General features: G+C 42.6%; 1 protein-coding gene across 2 annotated transcripts in view; it reads left to right on the top strand.

Annotated features, from left to right (window-relative positions):
- The window catches only part of LOC128686683 (protein cueball), a 210,176-nt gene that overhangs the window by 142,522 nt on the left and 45,757 nt on the right, over positions 1-21,897 (top strand). Inside the window, exon 8 of one of the 2 annotated variants that reach the window (XM_070084308.1) lies at positions 10,133-10,194. The exons of the other annotated variant lie outside the window; for it this stretch is intronic. Within the exon in view, the coding sequence (XP_069940409.1) occupies positions 10,133-10,156 (24 nt within the window). The 3' untranslated portion in view covers positions 10,157-10,194. The remainder of the gene's footprint in view (positions 1-10,132; positions 10,195-21,897) is intronic. 2 annotated transcript variants of the gene reach the window in all.

The raw sequence follows: 21,897 nt of genomic DNA, 5'->3' as shown, positions 1-21,897 counted from the left end.
ACTGGGTATCATGATTGCTTGGCAGATACAAGATATAGTAATTAAAATATCATAACACAAATGACAAACACAGCTGCCTTGTAGCAGAGAAAGACTAGACATGTATGAATTATGAATGCTGGAATAGTGGGGTGGTGTCGGGGAGTAGTAGGGGATGGTGGGGTGGTGTCGGGGAGTAGTAGGGGATGGTGGGGTGGTGTCGGGGAGTAGTAGGGGATGGTGGGGTGGTGTCGGGGAGTAGTAGGGGATGGTGGGGTGGTGTCGGGGAGTGGTAGGGATGGCTCTCCGGCTGCTCTACAACAAGGTGGCTGCTTGAGCAAAAGAGAATTTTTTTTCCTTCCCACATACTGAACCATGTTAAATTAATTATACAATGTGTTACATAAAATTACGCAGCAATTCTTCAATGGCGGTCTACTGTACGTATTATTATAATAACGATAGAGCTTCAGTTCCCTAAATTAATAATAATAATAATAATAATGGAGCTTCAGTTCTCTAAATTAATAATAACAATAATAATAATATTATTACTATTATTATAACAATAGAGCTTCAGTTCCCTAAATTAATAATAATTATTATTATAAAAATGATAAAGCTTCAGTTCCCTAAATTAATAATAATAATAATGCATAATACATACGTAATAATAATTCGGATTGCTTCTGCTAGTTGGCACAGCTGGTAAGCAGTAAACATGTTTACATCCCTGTGAGGGGCAGTTCTCTAGTGGTTGTTTGGATTTTTTTAGTCATTTGGCCAAATTTCATTTTTCTAACCATGGGTCCTAGTGATGTACTGCAGTTAGCCTCAAAAATACTCTGTTTTCTCTTACAGTAAGAACATGGGAAGATACTATAGTCAAATTGGGACATAAATGGCGGACTCTTCTGCCACTGCCACTGCCACTGCCACCCTATTATGGCCTATTTTATTCATTCTAGAGTATATATTGTGTTTCTGTGCTAATTATATTGTTTATTATGTCATATTAGATGAATTGTGGTAGATAAATAAGCCGTACAGTTGATAATAGTGTCATATTCAAGTATTTTTTCTCGTCTCTCCAGAGTGCAGGAATGAATTAATGACTTTTCAATTAATTTAAATGAGGAAAATTAATTTGATATACAAGTAAATTGAGTTACGAGCTAGCTCCTGGAACGGATTAAACTCGCAAGTCAAGGTTCCACTGTACTTGTTACAGTGGTACCCCGAGTTTCGAACTGCTCCCAACTCGACCAGTTATGTAAGTGTATTATTGTAAATGCTTTTGAAAGTGTATTTTTGGGGGTCTAAAATGGACTATTCTAATTTACATTATTCCTTATGGGAACAGATTTGTTCAGTAACGGCACTCAAACAGCCTTCTGGAACGAAGAAAGTTCGAAACTCTGGTTACCACTGTACTTTCCCTGATAATATTTTCCATCATGGGCTGGTCAAAGAATAGTTCAAAGAATTCCAATTCATTTGTAGTGTTTCCAAGGAAACAAGATGGCAGGATTCCACTTTGATTGGGATTGGGAACAAAATTAGAAATTTGCTGCCAATCCCAGATGTGGTTTGCTGGTGGGTACTGGACATTGTAAGCTGGTTTTGGTTGTAGTTGTAGTTGTAATTGTGCAGGTTGTGGTGTGGGGGTGGATGAAGATGTGCTTTGTCCTGGTTCTGCTGAGTCAGCAGCTTGGGTTCCAGCCTGGGCTGGTGCCGCATGCTGTGTGCCCGTGATACCACCACCACCATTATCACTACCAATTGTAGCCACATCATCACCACTTTCACTGTCTATTCCAGGTGTAGGGTAATGGGATATACAGTTGACCCTCTGGTAATGGCATTAATCTGTTCCAGAGAGCTTGCCTTTAAATGATTTTGTCGTCAGCCGAATTAATTTTCCCAATAAGAAATAATGGAAATCCAATTAATCCGTTTCAGACACCCAAAAGTATTAACAAAAAATATTTTTTTTAAAGATTAAATATAGATATACATACAGAAAACAATGACAAATAAATATAAAGCACTAATAAAATGGATAAATGAACTTTTAACATCACACTTACCTTTATTGACTCTTGTTGGTGTGTGGAAGACAGGTAGAAGGCGAGAGGAAGGAGAGTTTATTATGCTTCAATATGACGCTAGTATCATCTCTGCAGCTTATTTATCTATCACAATTCGTCTCATATGACATAATAAACAATATTAATAACATACAAACACGATATATAATCTAGAATGAATAAAATGTCATAATGTATGTGAGGAGTAAATGGTGGTGGTGGTGTTGGGCTTATAAGGGCCACTGAGAGAAGCTGTACGTGGTGGTGGAGGCAGCAGCAGAAGCCACCACTACTATTCACACTTAAACAATGTACGTAATTTATAAATAAGAAATATTTACATTTTAATTTATAAATAAGTAAATAAGTTTATTCAGGTATACACAAATACAGTTACGTACATAGATTACCATACATAGCAGCATATGTGTAAAGTACCTAGGATAACTGAAAAAAGTCAGTGACTTATTTCTATTGGGGTCGTTTTATATTTACACTTATACAGTGGACCCCCGGTTCACGTTATTAATCCGTTCCTGAGAGCCCATCGTAAAGCAAAATTATCGGAAAGCGAATCAATTTTCCCCATAAGAAATAATGGAAATCAAATTAATCCGTGCAAGACACCCAAAAGTATGAAAAAAAAAACTTTTTCCATATGAAATATTAAGTTTAATGCAATAGAATAATTACAATAACAATACAGTGGACCCCCGCATAACGATGGCATCACATAGCGATTAATCCACATACCGCTTAAAAACCCGCTCACCGATTTTCGTCCGAGACGCGTCCAATGTGCGGCCTGAGCCACGCTCACATGTTCCGCCGGTGGCATTGTTTACCAGCCAGCCTCCGCGGTAACATCCAAGCATACAATCGGAATATTTCATATTATTACAGTGTTTTCGGTGCTTTTTCTGGAAAATAAGTGACCATGGGCCCCAAGAAAGCTTCTAGTGCCAACCCTACAGCAATAAGGGTGAGAATTACAATAGAGATGAAGAAAAAGATCATTGATAAGTATGAAAGTGGAGTGCGTGTCTCCGAGCTGGCCAGGTTGTATAATAAACCCCAATCAACCATCGCTACTATTGGTGGTACAGCTGCTGCTGCTGCTGCACTGTCAGCTGCTGCTGCTGCTGCTGCACTGTCAGCTGCTGCTGCTGCTGCACTGTCAGCTGGTGCTGCTGCTGCACTGTCAGCTGCTGCTGCTGCTGTAGCATCGTCTGCTGCTGCTGTAACATCGTCTGTTGCTGCTGTAGCGTCGTCTGTTGCTGCTGTACCACCGTCAGCTGCTGCTGCTGCTGTAGCATCGTCTGCTGCTGCTGTAACATCGTCTGTTGCTGCTGTAGCGTCGTCTGTTGCTGCTGTACCACCGTCAGCTGCTGCTGCTGCTGTAGCATCGTCTGCTGCTGCTGTAACATCGTCTGTTGCTGCTGTAGCATCGTCTGTTGCTGCTGTACCACCGTCAGCTGCTGCTGCTGCTGCTGCTGTAGCATCGTCTGTTGCTGCTGTACCACCGTCAGCTGCTGCTGCTGCTGTAGCACCGTTGTTGGTGTGGCTTATTGAGAATACCAAGAAACAATTAACCCTTTGACTGTTTCAGGCCCCTCTCTGAAACTGTCATTCTATGTCGCCAAATATTCCAAAAAAAAAAAAATTATTTGTTCTTATGAAAATGTTAAGATTATTTTTCTGAGTGTTTTAGTCCAAAAAAAAAATTTTTGCCATCGGTACTTACCGAGATATAGAGCCGTGAAGTTTGCAGAAAATGGGAGCGCGTATGGCAACAGCGGCGACTGCCGCTCACCCGATAAACTTTAGTTTACTTGTAATTGAAGGTTTTTGTTTTTCACTATTTTATTTTTTCACATAACTTATGTGGCCTATGAGACCAAAGTAAGGTGCAATGTATATATATACACTCGTTGTATACAACACAATAAGCACACAAACATAATTATCAATATATTGTTTACAAAACTTGTTTACAAAAACAAACAAACAATCCTTCTTCTTCTTCTTCTCCTTCTCCTTCTCCTTCTCCTTCTCCTTCTCCTTCTTCTCCTTCTCCTTCTCCTTCTCCTTCTCCTTCTCCTTCTTCTCCTTCTCCTTCCTTCCTTCCTTCCTTCCTTCTCCTTCTCCTTCTCCTTCCTTCCTTCCTTCTCCTTCTTCCTTCTCCTTCTCCTTCTCCTTCTCTTCTCCTTCTCCTTCTCCTTCTTCTTCCTCCTTCTTCTTCTTCTTCTCCTTCTCCTCCTTCTCCTTCTCCTCCTTCTCCTTCTCCTTCTCCTCCTCCTTCCTCCTTCCTCCTTCTCCTTCCTCCTTCCTCCTTCCTCCTCCTCCTCCTCCCTCCTCCTCCTTCTCCTTCCTTCTCCTTCTTCTTCCTTCTTCTTCTTCTTCTTCTTCTTCTTCTTCTTCTTCTTCTTCTTCTTCTTCTTCTTCTTCTTCTTCTTCTTCTTCTTCTTCTTCTTCTTCTTCTTCTTCTTCTTCTTCTTCTTCTTCTTCTTCTTCTTCTTCTTCTTCTTCCTTCTTCTTCTTCTTCTTCCCCTCCTCCTCCTCCTCCTCCTCCTTCCTTCTTCCTCCTCCCTCCTCCTCCTTCCTCCTCCTCCTCCTTCCTCCTCCTCCTTCCTCCTCCTCCTCCTCCTCCTCCTCCTCCTCCTCCTCCTCCTCCTCCTCCTCCTCCTCCTCCTCCTCCTCCTCCTCCTCCTCCTCCTCCTCCTCCTCCTCCTCCTCCTCCTCCTCCTCCTCCTCCTCCTCCTCCTCCTCCTCCTCCTCCTCCTCCTCCTCCTCCTCCTCCTCCTCCTCCTCCTCCTCCTCCTCCTCCCTCCTCCTCCCTCCTCCTCCTTCCTCCTCCTCCCTCCTCCTCCTCCTCCTCCTCCTCCCCTCCTCCTCCCTCCTCCCCTCCTCCTCCTCCTCCTTCTACCTCCTCCTACCTCCTCCTCCTCTTCCTCCTCTCCTCCTTTCCTCCTCCACCTCCTCCTCCTCTCCTCCTCCTCCTCATCCTTCTCCTCCTCCTCCACCTTCTCCTCCTCCTCCTCCTCTCCTCCTCCTCCCTTCTCCTCCTCCTCCTCCTCCTCCTCCTCCTCCTCCTCCTCCTCCTCCTCCTCTCCTCCTACTCCTCCTACTCCTCCTCCTCCTCCTCCTCCTCCTACTCCTCCTCCTCCTCCTCTCCTCTCCTCCTCCTCCTCCTCCTCCTCCTCCTCCTCCTCCTCTCCTCCTCCTCCTCCCTCCTCCTCTCCTCCTCCTTCTCCTCCTCCTTCCTCCTCCTCCTCCTTCCTCCTCCTCCTCCTCACTCCTCCTTCTCCTCCTCCTTCTCCTCCTCCTCCTCCTTCTCCTTCTCCTCCTCCTTCTCCTTCTCCTCCTCCTTGTCTTGTGTGCGAGTGTGTGGCTTATAATTGTTTTGAGTCAGAAGTCGGCAGCTGTCAAAGTGACATATTGTCTCATTAGTCACTACCCCTACCGCTGTCAAAACAATGGAGTTGGATGCTGCTTCCCCTCCTCCATTCTATCTAATTATCTTTCTCCCTCATTCTATATCTTTCAATCTGTCTCTCTTTCTATCTGTCTGCCTATCTCTGTCTCACAGGTACACATAAATACAAGTATACATAGTGTAAATTACCTAGGATAACCCAAGAAATCCAGACAAAGTGCTATACTCTGCTTGAAGATGTGAGTAAACGTGATGACACAGTCTTGTGGCTCTCTCTGAGACAGAGAGCTAGATGGACAGACAGGGAGCTTGACAGACAGACAAATAGACAGACAGAAATGTTTGTGTACCAGCAAAAACAAAGGGAGGGGGATGGTCATGTAATATTACCCTCCTTTACGCTCATCAAAGTCAGCTCTTATCAGATGTTATCTCCCCTTATCTTGTCACTGTCATGGGGTGGACTTTTTTTTTTCTTGCTTCAAGGGAACAATATTATTACATCTTCTTCTTCCTCCTCCTCCTCCTCCTCCTCCATCTCCTCCTCCTCCTCCATCTCCTCCTCCTCTTCCTCCTCCATCTCCTCCTCCTCCCCCTCCTCCTCCTCCTCCCTTCCTTCCCCTCCTCCTCCTCCTCCTCCTCCTCCTCCTCCTCCTCCTCCCCTCCTCCTCCTCCATTGCTTTTGGTCTCAAACCTCCAAATCATGAAATTGATCTTCACTGACACTTCCATCTGTGTTAGAGCATCACTTGGGAAGAGAAGAGTCCCAGATTTGCTGGGGAATCACATATTTCTTACCGCTAGACATGCTGAAAAGGACAACTGAAATGACATTCCCACAATGCACCACTGGCTCCCCTGATTTTTTTTTATATGGTGCACACTGACCATGGAGACCCATTCTCTCACATGTGGGCCTACCAGCTTTCTCCTGCTTGATTTGAAGCTGCTAGAATTTATCGCGTGCTATCGTCAGAAACATTGGCTCGTAAGGCGTATTTATAAATACGGAGAGCAGTCAAGGAGTTAACCCCAGAGGATTTGCCACCCAGGATAACCCTAAAAAGCAGTGTCATCGAAGACTGTCTAACTTATTTCCATTGGGGTCCTTAATCTTGTCTCCCAGGATGCAACCCACACAAGTCGACTAACACCCAGGTGAACAGGGAAAAATGCCTGGAACTAGTGCTCATATTGGTGAATTTAAAGCCAGTGGCATACACAGTGTGATAAGGCCTGTTCTGGAAGAAAATGCCAAACAGGACCTACAGTACTCAGGAGGAAAAGGCACTCCCAGGACACAGTGTCTCATCAGTCATTGCTGCATCTTCAATAAAGGTAAGTGTCATTTATTCTTCATTTAGTAGACTAGTACATGCACAATATATACTGTGCATGTACTACTCTACTATTGTGCATGTATCCTTCTCTTTGTGTGTGGGAAAATGTATATTTCATGTGGTAAAATTTTTTTTTTCATACTTTTGGGTGTCTTGCACGGATTAATTTGATTTCCATTATTTCTTATGGGGAAAATTCATTCGCATACCGATTATTTCGCATAACAATTACCCCTCTTGCATGGATTAAAATCGTTATGCTGGGGTCCACTGTAATAACAATAGAATAATCACAATAGAATAATTGACACTTACCTTTAATGAAGATCTGGTGATGATTGATGGGATGGGAGGAGGGGAGAGTGTCGAAGTTTTTAATGTTTAGAAGGGGAATCACTGTTTTGTAATCACAGTTGCACCTTTTGCAAGAACAGCTTCCTTGATGCCGTTTTCCTGCTCACTATAGTAGAGATGGTTGATTGGGATTTACTATACAACTTGGCCAGGTCCAACACACGCACTCCACTTTCATACTTTGCAATTATCTCTTTCTTCATTTCAATAGTCATTAGCACCCTTGGTCTCGATGGGTTGGCACTAGAAGCTTTCTTGGGGCCCATGGTGACTTATTTTGCAGAAACAAGCACCAAAAACAGTGATAATATGGAATGTACCGAATGTATTGTTAGATGCGCGCACACTGGCTGGTTTGTAAACACTGTCACACACGGGGCAGTTCAGGCCACACATGGACACATCTCGTACGAATCGTATCGCATACCGGGTTTTGTAATGGGAGCCGAGGCAAATTTTTTGCGATATAATGCTTCGGATACCGGATTTATCGGATACCGATGACTTCGCGAACTGGGGGTCCACTGTATTTACTTTTATACTTCTTTCAACATACCAGCCGTATCCCACCGAGGTGGGGTGGCCCAAAAGGTAAAATGAAAGTTTCTCCTTTCAAATTTAGTAATATATACAGGAGAAGGGGTTACTAGCCCCTTGCTCCTGGCATTTTAGTTGCCTCTTACAACACGCATGGCTTACGGAGGAAGAATTCTTTTCCACTTCCCCGTAGAGATAAGAGGAAATAAACAAGAACAAGAACTAGAAAGAAAATAGAAGAAAAACCAGAGGGGTGTGTATATATATGCTTGTACATGTATGTGTAGTGTGACCTAAGTGTAAGTAGAAGTAGCAAGACGTACCTGAAATCTTGCATGTTTATGAGACAGAAAAAAGACACCAGCAATCCTACCATTATGTAAAACAATTACAGGCTTTCATTTTACAATCACTTGGCAGGACGGTAGTACCTCCCTGGGCGGTTGCTGTCTACCAGCTTACTACCTATAACTTTTATACTTACACTTTTATATTTGCACTTACCTTAGAGGAGATGTTAGTTTAGTTAGTTAGTTTGATAGAGGAGATGCTGGCAGAGGTTTAGGGTGGTGGAAGATACGTAGCAGGCCAGCGTATGTTCATTGGCCCAATACACATCCAACAACATTGGAGAGTTACTTTTGTGTCATTTTTCTATCACTTATTCACTTAACTTACTTGCTACACTGTTAATTCTACACTTTATCGCTGGCTGGCACTATAGCCTTTATCGATACCTGCTGCTTTAGTATCGTACATATCGTAGAATCGCTGAATCACTGCAGAAGGCACATTCTCCCCTCTCTCTTCCTCCTCCACTTTGGTACTTTGCTATGAGTTTTTTCTTGAATTCTTGTATGTTTTTCCTTTTTTACCACAGGGCTGGCACTAGAAGCTTTCTTTGGACCCATGGTGGCTTATTTAGCAGTTATAAGCATTAAAAACAATGGAATAATACAAAATATGTCGCATGTACGCGTGGAATTGTCCTCCCTGGCTTGTAAACAATGGCATACTGGCTGTACATAGGCTCAGGCCTCATGGACACGTTCGGGACGAATGTCCTTAACCGAGTTCTTGGGCGTTAGCCGAGTCAGTATTTTGACACAAAAACGTGGCGCTATCCAATTTTGGCATTAGCCGATGACGCCATTACTCGAGGGGCCACTGTACTCCATACCCTTTGAATTGCATGTGGTACACTACCTGAGCGCATGCGGTGTCGTATAAACTGCCGCTTAACTAGTGAATATAATTCCTCACTTTCATCACCATTACTCAAATCCGAGCTCTGGCCACGCGAAAATATTAGTTTTTTCTTGCGATGAGGTACAACTGAACCTGACTGAGAGGCACCAGCACCAGAGGTCGAAGGTTGAGGGTCGTCGGGATTTTCGACACTATATTCGATATCCTGAGCATTGCTTTCGGTCACAAATTGATGAAAGCCATAGAATTCCTCTTCAGATCCACTTCTATCAGTGTTAGAACTATCACTTGAGAAGAGGAGAGTCCCAGTTCACCTGGGAGTGAGAGCTTCCTTGCTTCGAGGCATGGTGAACAAAGTGTACTGAGATGGCGTTCCCAGTGCCATGCGAGCGCCCCAATTTTTTGTTTACTGCAGGAGGTTTTGTGTGCGAGGGGCTTGGACTTCCAGCAGGCATGCGTGAGCGTGTTTGATAGGAGTGAATGGAGACAAATGGTTTTTAATACATGACGTGCTGTGGGAGTGTGAGCAAAGTGACATTTATGAAGGGGTTCAGGGAAACCGGCAGGCCGGACTTGAGTCCTGGAGATGGGAAGTACAGTGCCTGCACTCTGAAGGAGGGGTGTTAATGTTGCAGTTTAAAAACTGTAGTGTAAAGCACCCTTCTGGCAAGACAGTGATGGAGTGAATGATGGTGAAAGTTTTTCTTTTTCGGGCCACCCTGCCTTGGTGGGAATCGGCCAGTGTGATAATAAAAAATAAAAAACTGACCATGCAGATCCATTCTCTTAGATGTATAGATCTATGGCTTGGACCCTGGCTTCAAAGCATGGACCCTGAAAGGGTTAACTAGAAAACACAGGTACTGTGTGTTACTTTTTTGGATTTACTAATGTGCTTAGAGATCATATACAGTATAGTACAAGATTTGTGAGAATCATTTGATGGTGAAAGTTAAAACACAGTGTTCAAGAACTGATGATGTTCCTCCTGAATAAGTTCAAATCTGTAAACTTCCCGAGAAATTTAAGCAGTTAAAATAAACATAGTGGATAAGGGAAACAGGGAATGCAGTCAAAATTTTTTGTAAATCGCTCGCTTCCCATTGTTACATTGTGATTTTTAGGATGTAAATATTGTAAAATGACTTTAGTTAGTAAGCTCAGTAATATATTTATTTTTGTTACAGTTGAGCCTTGGTAATTCACGTTAATGTTTGGACGCTTCCCAGTACAATTTAGAGACAGAGAGGTAATGATGCATGCATACATACATATATAAATATACAGGCATACCTTGTTAGTTCCAAGATTGCAGAACATTTAGGAAGCAGGTTAAATGGAGTTTCAAGACTCAAAGGTGAGGAAAAACAGTTTCAGGAAGAAAAATATTTAATTCTTAATTTGCATACAAATACAGCACACTTATCTAATAGATAACCATATATTTAACAATCACTGTGTGTGTGTGTGTGTGTGTGTGTGTGTGTGTGTGTGTGTGTGTGTGTGTGTGTGTGTGTGTGTGTGTGTAGGAGAGAGAGATTGAAAGTGTGAGGGCGAAAGTGTGAGGGTGAAAGTAAGTGTGAGGGCGAAAGTGTGAGGGGTGAAAGAGCGAGAGAGAGTGAGTGAGAGAGTGAGCGAGAGAGTGAGCGAGAGATCGAGCGAGAGTGAGCGAGAGAGTGAGTGAGCGAGAGAGGGAGAGAGAGTGAGCAAGAGAGAGAGAGAGAGAAAGAGAGCACAAACAAGCATACTGTATATCATGACTTTGTTGTGAAATATGATTAAAATTTGGCTTAGGTGTGGTTGGTGTTGTAAAGTAAAAGGACACAAGTGCAACTTATGTGACATTTTTATTGTGGCAACATTTCGCTCTCCAGGAGCTTTGTCAACCTTTGGTAACGGCTTGACAAAGCTCCTGGAGAGCAAAACATTGCCACAATAAAATGTCACATTAGTTGCACTTGTGTCCTTTTACTTTACACAGTGTCGGTAATTCTACCAACATATATACAATCTGTAATTGGTGTTGAAGAGGCTGCTGGCTTCTATTTCCTTACTAATTCTTGTTCTTGTTTAATTCATCTTATCTCCATGGGAAGTGGAACAGAATTCCTCCGTAAGCCGTGCATGTTGTAAGAGGCGACTAAAATGCCAGGAGCAAGGGGCTAGTAACCCCTTCTCCTGTATAAAATACTAAATTTAAAAAGAGAAACTTTAGATGTTCTTTTTCGGCCACCATACCTCGGTGGGATATGGTCGGTTTGTTGAAAGAAGAATTCAAAATAGAGGGTAGGTGTTATATAGGAGAGGCCTGGGGATGTAGTACAGTGGACCCCTGGTTTTCAGCCAGTGAGGAAATCATACAATTTGGATTTCAAGCACTTTTTTCGGCAAAATCGCCTCCCCCCCCCCCCAGGTTTCATGCATCCCCTCGGAAATTGTTGGTACCAGACGCGTGCGCCTGGGCCACTCGTACGTTCCTAACTCACTCTTGGGCATATTAAATGTCTTATTTTAGGTTAATGCAGTGGACCCTCGGTTATCGGCTGTAATCCATTCCAGAAGGTCGGCCGAAAACCGAATTAATATTTCCCATAAGAATTAATGGAAATACAATTAATCCGTTCCAGACAAAAATATTCACCAAAAAATATTTTTTTTAACAATTATGTAAGTTTTACATATCTTTATTGAAGGCTATTGCTGGCTTCTGGAAGATAGGGAAGAGGAAAGAGGGAAGAGTTAGTGTTTGGAAAAGGAATCCCCCTCCATAAAGACTTTAGGTAGCAAAGCCTTCTCTGGGGTTACTTCCCTTTTTTGTCTTTTAACCCTTTGACTGTTTACGCCTTATAAATACGTCTTATGCGCCACTGTTTCTGACGTATCTATACGCGTAAATTCTAGTGGCTTCAAATCAAGCGAGAAAAAGCTGGTAGGCCTGTATGTGAGAGAATGGGTCTGTGTAGTCATTGTGCACCACATAAAAAAATCCTGCAGCACACAGTGCATAATGAGAGAAAAAAAAACTCTGACCGTTTTGTTGGATTAAAACGCCGACTTTGAGGTGTATTTTCGTATAGTATTTATCGTTGTATTCTCGTTTTCATGGTCTTAGGTGATAAAATGGAAAACATATTACAGAAATAGAGATGATTTTCATTACTTTCACGATGAAAACGACCTTGAAACTGAGCTCAAAGTAGCGGAAATGTTCGATTTTTACCAATGTTCAGGAATAAGTAAATCACACCACACATCCAATACATGTCAACTGGGGAGTCTAATATTCTTTCACTAGTACACTGATATTATTTATACCATTTTTAAAATAATGCAGTAGTCTGCATACCAGTAAATTTTGTATTTTTTTGTATGAATAAAAAATCAAAATAGAAAGCAATAATAATATGAGAGAGGCCTAGAGATGTGACTAATGAACAGAGGATATGTTATTTTAGTGCCGAGAATGTCTACCTTGTTTATTCTGGACCCTATTTTGAAATTGGCATCTTTTTTAATTTGCGTGAAATTGGCCAAATTCCCAATTTCTGACCACTTTATTGCGTAGTTCAAATTCGTAAATTGGCGGTTTCTTGTACTCAACTGATAGATAAAAATGGAGTTCTAAAGAAATAGCTATGAGTTTGGTCAACTGGAACAATGGAATTGCCGAAACATATATGTCGCCGAGACCGCTAACTTCGTGGGAGCATAATTCCGTGAGTTTTCAACCAAATTTCGAACTTTTGGTGTCATTACCACCGGGAAAAGATTCTCTATCATTTCATAAGAATTTTTTTTTTTTTTCAAAAATTTTGCAACATAGAATGACAGTTTCAGAAAGGGGCCTGCAACAGTCAAAGGGTTAATGCTACTAAGACCAGCTTGAGAGTCACTGGACCCCTGCCTCACAACAAATCTGTCCATAGAGGTCTGTTTCTGGTGTCTCTTTAAGATTTTCCTGAAGTGGGACAGGGTTTTGTCACTGAACATGTTGCAGAAATGGCTTGTTTCAGCTTGGTCAGGGTGGTGTTTCTCTACAAAAGCTTGAACCCTAGTCCACATTGCACACACCTCTTTAATCTGTCATTTACTGCTACAGTACATTCATTACTAATCTTAAAATATTTGTAGTCTTAATGTAGGGCAAGAGGTGAGTAGTATTTATTTGTAGGAAGTCAGTGTAGGTAGCAGTAGATGTAGGTACAGTACACGTATGTAGCCCCCCCGGGCTACACTACACAGCTATATTACAATACACAGCCATATTATTACACTACACAGCCATATTATTACCATGTTCACTGAGTTTAATCGTTTCTAACAACTACCTTTAGATGCCATCATAAACAAAGGGAGAAGTAATGAATAATTCATGCCAAGAATTGTAAACAAATGCATATGAAGAGTGGATACTGCACCAGTCGCCAGATTCACAGCTTTCTCTAATGCTGCATCAGAGAAAACGTAATGTTTACTCTCCATCCCACTCTCCACTCGATAACATATAAACATTGCATGTTTATATGCTACATGATATGTAACGTGTTTCTTATACAGGTCCGCCATCACAAATCCGGCAATCAGTTATTCGGTTCCTTCAGCTATTCGGCACTAATTTTGACTAGCATAATTTCAGATTTCCAGGGTTACCACACTAACCTGCTGGTACTGTTTGGTGGTGCTACTTGCTGCATAAGTCATTCCAATTTTTTTTCTCCATTTATTGTTTAAACCTGCTTACTTTTAGACCTAGCCAAGGTTCCAATGAATAAAACAAATGCTTCTCATTATGTAAAGCACCTACACAGTACATTATGCATTAAAGATAAGGTGGCTTTGAAGCCACTGTCGGTTGCCATGAACTCAGTCTCATGAAGCAGGAGAATATGCTTATTATTACGCTAATATCAACACTACAGCTTATTTGCCTATCATAATTGATCTAATATGACATAATAAGCAATATAAATAACATAAAACATGTTAAATACTCCAGAATAAATAATATTTGGCATAACACCGAGCAGTTCGACGGAGGTATGAAGAGGATATGGTATACAAATACCATTCTCCTATCCCTGTCTTGGTGGCTTATATTAGAGAAAATGGAGTGTAGCACAGGGCTAACTGTTATATACACTCGTACTGCACCATAAACATGAAACAAAAGTTATTTTCTCTATATAGATTATCACGCATGGCAGCATATGTGTAGAGAACCTCGGATAACCCAGAAAAGTCAACGTGGCTTATTTTTAGTACCTGGCTTGGGTTAGCCATACATGATTTTTGGTAAATATTCGATTCCCACCTGTTGTCTATGTTTACCCATCAGTAAATGGGTACCTGAGTGTTAGCCAACTAGTGTGGGTGTTATCCTGGGACACTGACCTAATTTTCTTGAAATACTCTGCATAACAAGCAGCTTTCTATACAGTAGTATGTCAATGATGTCAGCTAGGCCTGTATACCTTGTACATGTACGTGTAGTAAATAGAGATATTATTATTATTATTATTATTATTATTATTATATTATTATTATTATTTTCTCAGTTGTTTGTTGGGTTATCTTATTCAAACTTGGGCAACATATGATGGAAAGTTACTTCTTAACATAGACCAAAAATGGAAGAAATCAGACCATAAATAGCGGAGTTCACTTCTCAGCCATTAACGGCCGCTTAGCGGTATATTTTTGTATGTTTTTATGGTTATATTCTCATTTTTTCGGTCTCATTTGATAGAATGAAAGATATATTACAGAAATAGATGTGATTTTGATTGCTTTCATGACGAAAAGTACCTTGAAATTGCGCTAACAGTAGTGAAAATGTTCTATTCTTTAGCGAATATCAAGAGTAAACAAATGACGTCACCGTCCAATACCTGTCCGCCTGCCAGTCGAAATTCCAATACGCAGTCAAGAATGGTTTGACATTATACAGTTATTACAATAATGCAGTAGTCTGCATAACAGTAAATCTTCTATTTTTTTGTGAATAAAAATTCCAAATGGTAAGCAAGAGTAATATAAGAGGGGCCTGTAGCCGTGACCAATGTACAGAGAAAATGTTATTTTAGTGCCAGGAATGTCTGCATTGTTTATTCTAGACCCTATTTTGAAATTGGCATCTGTTGAAATTTGTGTGAAATCGGCCAAACTGCCAATTTCTGACCACTTTATTGGGCAGTTGAAATAAGTGAATGGGCGGTTTCTTGTACTCAATTGACAGACTAGAAGTAAATAAGTTTATTCAGGTATACACAAATACAGTTACATAAATTATCATACATAGCAGCGTATGTATAGAGAACCTAGGATAACCCAGAAAAGTCAGACAAAGTGACTTATTTCCAGTATCTGGCTTGGGCTTGCCATCTATGATTTTTGGTAAATATTTTTTTTTCTCGGTTGTTTGTTGGGATATCTCACTGAAACTTGGGCAATGTATGATGGAAAGATGCTTCTTAACATACAACAAAAATAAAAAAGATGGACGATAAATAAGGGAGTTCGCTTCTCAGCCATTAGCCGCCTCTTTGCAGTATATTTTCGTATGGTTTTTATGGTTGTATTCTCATTTTTTTGAACTCATTTGATAGAATAGAAGATATATTACAGAAATAGACATGATTTTGATTGCTTTCATGGCGAAAAGTACCTTGAAATCGAGCTCAAAGTAGCAGAAATGTTCTATTTTTGCCGATGTTCAGTGAACTTTGTGTAAGTCAAGTTGGTTAATTTTATTAAGTGTATTCTAACCTACCCACTCTGTAATCCGGCAAACTCAGTAATCCGGCACACTACAGGTCCCAATGATGCCGGATTTGTGATGGAGGACCTCTATAATTTTAAAGAAAATATCATAGATGGATTAATGAAAATGTCTATATTAATGTAAAATAAGACATTTAATGTGGCAAAGAGTGATTATTAAATATACATTGCATGTTTATATGCCATGTAACATGTTTCTTATATAATTTTGAATAAGATATAATAGATGGATTAATGAAAATGTCTATATTAACGTAAAATAAGACATTTAATGTACCATTGATTATTATTAAATAGTATCTACTTTTATATTTAGACTTTGATATTTACACTTACCTTGGAGGAGATGTTAGTTTAATTAGTTTGATGGAGGAGATGCCGGCAGAGGTTTAGGGTGGTGGAAGATAGCTGGGCGGCGTATGTTCATTGACCCTATACACATCCAGCAACATTGGAGAGTTACTTTCGTGTCGTTTATCTATTGCTTACTCGCTTAACATACTTGCTGCACTGTTAATTCTACACTTTATCACTGGCTGGCACTATATCCTTTATCGATACCTGCTGCTTTAGTATTGTACATATCGTAGAATCACTGAAACACTGCAGAAGGCACATTCTCCCCTCTCTCTTCCTCCTCCGCTTTGGTACTTTGCTACGAGTTTTTTCTTGAATTCTATTGTGTTTCTTTCCTTCTTTACCACAGGGCTGGCACTAGAAGCTTTCTTCGGGCCCATGGTGGCTTATTTAGTAGATACAAGCACTAAAAACAATGGAATAATACAAAATATATCGCATGTACACGTGGAATCGTCCTCACTGGCTTGTAAGCAATGGCACACTACCTGTACATGGGTTCAGGCTGAGTGGACATGTTCGGGAAGAATGTCCTTAACCGAGTTCTTGGGCATTAGCCAAGCCAATATTTTGACGCAAAAACGTGGCGCTATCTGATTTTGACATTACCCGTGACGCCGTTACCCAAGGATCATCTGTATGTGAAATCAGTGAATCTTAGGTGTTTATCACGCTGTTTGCTCTAGCTGGGGCTCATTTGATTTGGTGCTCCCACAAGGTACTAAGTGGTCCCAGATTTTTTAATACAGTGCACACCGAGTGTTAAGACCAGGCATCTCGGGCGAATCATGCCAAATTCGGGGCACTAGCGGTAAGAACGTATATATACGTTTGGACCATTCATGGGTTAACCTTCCCACAGAAGGAGATGAACTGAATTTTCCTTCTTGGAAGAACACAATTGTGGACTCAACAGTCTTCGCAAAGTTAAATACTACATCCGGTTCACACAGGATAATAAAAAAAAAACAACACTGGTTACATAAGAGTTAAATAACTATAACATTGAAGAAAGACAAAGGGTGGTATTCTACTTCAATGTCATTACTGGTAACCAGGTAAATCAGTAGCAAAGAATAAAAATATTCCTGGTAGATCACCTTGCCTGATCAGAAGAAGAGTGGAGGTGAAGTGATTCTCCAAACTTCAGCCCACATCAAGTAAGGTTAATACTACCAGAAGTAGAAATCAAAGAAAATCAGACCTGAGGAAACTGAAGTTTAGCCTCAGGCTAGTAGATGGTAGTACGGGCAGTAGCATGGTAATAGTTCCAAATACCATGCCATTGTACAGTACTGTGCTGGCTGGTTATGGTACAGTGGACAGAACACTGGCCTGCTAGTATTAGGACTTACTTGCCATGGGTTCCACCCACACTGTTTACTGAGCTGCTTACAATTACAGTGGTCCCTTATTTATCATAATTAATCCATTCCTGGAGGTGTTACTATTATCGAAATCTATGATTTTTGACCTCTTCAAGGGGGGCTCCTTGGCGTGGTGAAGAGGCTCTTGGTCTGAGGAATTAGACCTATCGGTCTTCTTCCTCAGACCGAACCTAATTACCCCCCAATCTCCCCTCCCCTATCCCATCCTCCCCATCCTCCCCTTTTTCCTTTCCTCCTCCCCCTCCCCACCCCTCCCTTTTGCCCTTCCTCTTTTTGTCCTTTGGGATTTCTCCCACAGGCGCGCTAGTTCCTAGGTAGAGGAAAGGATACCGGGGTCCATCCCATTCCATTGAGGTTCTTAGCGGTGGCGTAGTTTGCCGTGGAATCTGGATCGCCTGGGGATGTCCCAATCCCTCTCCGGTATCCCGGAGTAGCTTTGGGTGTCTTTCGGGCGACAAGTGTATCTCTGGAAGCCACCTTTCGGATTTCGGGGGTGGTGGCCGAAGGAGGTATGCTTTGTGGCGGATATCCGGCCGCCCTCTCTTTTGTCCACCGAGGTAGCTCGGCAGATGTGAGGTTGCTATCCCGGATTGTTAGTTTACTAGCATGATGGGTAGGGTATGGCACGGGTTCCATGCTGCATCTGCGCTACTTGCGGTGCTGAGGTCCTCTTGGGCGAGGAGGGAGATTTCTGGCCCTTTCATTCCTCCTAGGACCTATCCCTCCCCGGTCCCCCCTTTTTTTTCTTTTTTTTTATTTTTATTTTCTTTTCTTCTTTCTTTCTTTTTCTTAAAAACAAAAAGAAAGAAGTAACCTAACCATGGCAGCCCTAGTCCATGAACCTGGTACCCCCGGGCCCCTTCTTGATACCGCACCCCGTTCTGACCCCGCCTCGTCTTTGGACCACTCTTCAGACATTCCTCATGCCTCTGTACCTATTGCCGGTGCTGTTTCCTCACCCGCTTCAGGTACTGAGGCCTCGACTGACTCTTTCGATTTATCGGACCTTCGCTCTCCTCTGACTATGCTTCCGGCCTCTCCCTCTACGGTGCGGCAATTTTCAAATTGCCGACCCGTTCCACGTCGGACCAACTCTGGTCCCACACCTAAACGCCAACGACAATTACCTGCTGATGATACTTCTCCACCTTCTCGTTCTTCTCAGAAACGATCGACACGTCCTTCACTACCTTTCCACGCTCAGTTTCAGACTGAGCAGTGGACTAAATTCTTCACTTTACGACCAACTTCCTCTACTGCCTATCTTTCTGACCATAGTATTGGCAAGGCACTCCTACGCCATGTTGGTAAAGATATTTCTTTTCATGCTCTTAAGAGCGGTACGTGCATCATTACCATACAGAATGCTACCCAGGCTCATGAGCTCTCTCGTCTTTCCCATATCGATACTGTTCCTGTCACTCTTGAAAAACATCATTCCCTCAATTCTTGTAGTGGTACCGTCATTCTGCCCCATACCATAGTTCAACGAAATTTCCAGACATGTGGCACTGACATTCTAGAACAGCTGGAACTCCAAGATCTCCCAATCCTCAAGGTAGACACTTACGTTCTTCCTGCCCGTGGGCGGAGACGATACCCTAGCAATGTGGCTCGTTTAACTTTTGACAGCCGAGAACTCCCATCCTCAGTTTATATAGCAGGACATCGGTTACAAGTTCGAAAGGTGATCCCTACACCACAACAGTGTAGAAATTGCTGGCGATTTGGCCATCCAGCGAAATATTGCAGATCTATCGCCGAATGCCCAGTCTGTGGTGCCGATGACCATTCTAATACGTCTTGCAATCGATCTCCCTCTTGCCTTAACTGTCATGAGGCTCACCCTTCGTACTCTCGCCGTTGTCAGGTCTATTTAAACGAGCGGGAAATCCGTTACCTCAAAGAGACAGAAGGTCTCCCTTATGCCATGGCAGTTTCTCATCTCCGCCTCCAAGGGAGACTCCCACGTGTTTCTTATTCCCGTGTTTCAAAACGTCCCCCCACTTCTGGTATCCCATCTTCTACACCCACCTCTGTGGTTACCTCTCCCATAATCACTCCTGTATCTAATCCTTTTGCTGTCCTCGGCTCAGACGTCCCTACTTCAACGCCTCGGTCTAATCTCGCTTCTTCGAGTTCTCTCTCACAAGCCTCAGTATCGACGAGACCTCGTACGACACCTCCTCCCAATCGTCCCTCTACTTCTCAAAAGTCAAAAAAAGGTCCGGTAACACCTCCTACCCATCTTCCACCTCTTCATTTTACCCTCCCTGTCTCTGTCCCTAGTTCTTCCCCTCTCACTGGCTCAGTTACAAGTGCAGAGGTTCACCCTCCTCCTCGTAATGTACCTTCCTCCCCTGTTCCCTCCCAAGTTTCTTCCTCTTCTGCCACCTCCCAGGTTCCTGCCTCCTCTGTCCCCTGCCACGCTTCTCCAGTTCCCTCCACCCTTTCGCCCCCCCCTACCTTGGTACAGTCCAATACAGTTCCAATCTTTACTCATCCTCCCCCTACCATTCCCAATATTGTCTCCCATACGACATCTCTGAATTCCGAAACACTTGAAGCAATCTCTGAATATATTGCAGAGACCAAACCATCAATGGACACTGATCCACCTTCTGCTCTTTCTCTCTCCTCTGCTCCATCTGCGCAACTCCTTTCTTCACAGCGCACCGTTCCTTCGCTGCTTGAACATTTTCCACTGCCTCCGCATGTGGACTTTTCTAACCCTTCTAGTCCGTAGGAACCCTTACCTGCGGATTTCAAGTATCTTTATCATTGCCAATCATGGCCTATTTACAGTGGAATATATGCGGCCTCAGGGGTAATCGGGGTGAGCTTCAGATGTTACTCTCCCAGTTTGCCCCTGTTGGTGTTTGCTTACAGGAACCAAAATTACACTCTGCTGTTATTTCTCACATCTCAGGCTATAATTTATTGTATTCTTCTGATCCTTTTCCTGATGGGACCTTTAATGAAAGTGTCCTTCTTCTCCGCACTGATATTCCGTACCATCAGCTATTTGTTCATACTTCGCTGCATTACACAGCAGCCCGTATCCACTTACATAGGTGGTATACGCTCTGTTCTTTATATCTCTCTCCTTCTCGGGCATTATCTATTCCGGATTTTGCCTTCCTTGTTTCGTCATTACCGCCACCGATTCTGTTACTTGGTGATTTTAATGCCCACCATTTCCTCTGGGGGGGGGGTCTCACTGTGATTCCCGTGGAATTCAGTTAGAGGCATTTCTTGCCACCCACCCCCTCCATGTTTTAAATACAGGTACTCACACCCATTTTGATCCTCGGACTCATACTCTCTCTTGCATCGATCTCTCAATCTGCTCTTCCTCCGCCGCATTAGACTTCACTTGGTCTGTTCTCCCGGACTTACATGACAGTGATCATTTCCCAATCATTCTTACTTCCCCTTCATATTCGCCACCTCTTCGCACCCCACGCTGGCAATTTAATCGGGCAAATTGGAACCTTTACTCACACCTAACTGTTTTTAAAGAGGTTCCTTCTTCGTCCTCCATCAATGAGCTTTTACACCTCTTCTCGTCCTCCGTTTTCACCGCAGCTTCTCATTCTATACCCCAAACTTCGGGCAGGCATTCTCAGAAATGCGTGCCTTGGTGATCTCCTGCTTGTGCTCGTGCAGTACGTTTGAAACGCGCTGCATGGGGCAGGTACCAGTACAATAGAACCACAGAGCGACTCCTTGATTTTAAACAGAAGCGTGCGATCGCTCGCCGTGTCATCCGTGACGCTAAACGCACTTGCTGGCGAGATTATGTCTCCACCATCACCTCTGCTTCCTCTATGAGTGCAGTCTGGAAAAAAGTACGAAAACTGAGTGGTAAATATTCTCCTGACCCGGCTCCTGTTCTGCGGGTTGCCGGTGTTGATATAGCAAACCCACTAGATGTTGCCAATGAAATTGGCAATCATCTGGTCCGTATTTCTCAGGGACTCCATCTATGCCCCTCATTTCTTTCCTCAAAGTCTGCCAGAGAGTTAGCACCCTTGGACTTTTCTTCTCTCAGAGAAGAACAGTATAATGTGCCTTTTACACTTCAAGAACTGGAGGCAACACTCTCAGCTTGTCGATCATCGGCAGCTGGGCCCGACGACATTCGTATTCGTATGCTACAACATTTACATCAGTCAGCCCTTGCAGTCCTATTATGCCTTTACAATCTTATTTGGTCACAAGGAGTTCTTCCACAGCTGTGGAAATCCGCCATTGTTCTCCCTTTCCGCAAACCAGGCACTACGGGACATGAAACCTCCCACTATCGTCCCATTGCTCTTACCAGTGCAGTTTGCAAAGTAATGGAACGTCTAGTAAATAGACGTTTAGTGTGGTATTTAGAGACACACAACAGTCTCTCCACTCGTCAATATGGCTTTCGTAAG

Source organism: Cherax quadricarinatus, chromosome 12 (assembly GCF_038502225.1).
Source record: "Cherax quadricarinatus isolate ZL_2023a chromosome 12, ASM3850222v1, whole genome shotgun sequence".
NCBI classification, from domain to species: Eukaryota; Metazoa; Arthropoda; class Malacostraca; order Decapoda; family Parastacidae; genus Cherax; species Cherax quadricarinatus.
This window is presented reverse-complemented; position numbering and strand designations above follow the sequence as displayed.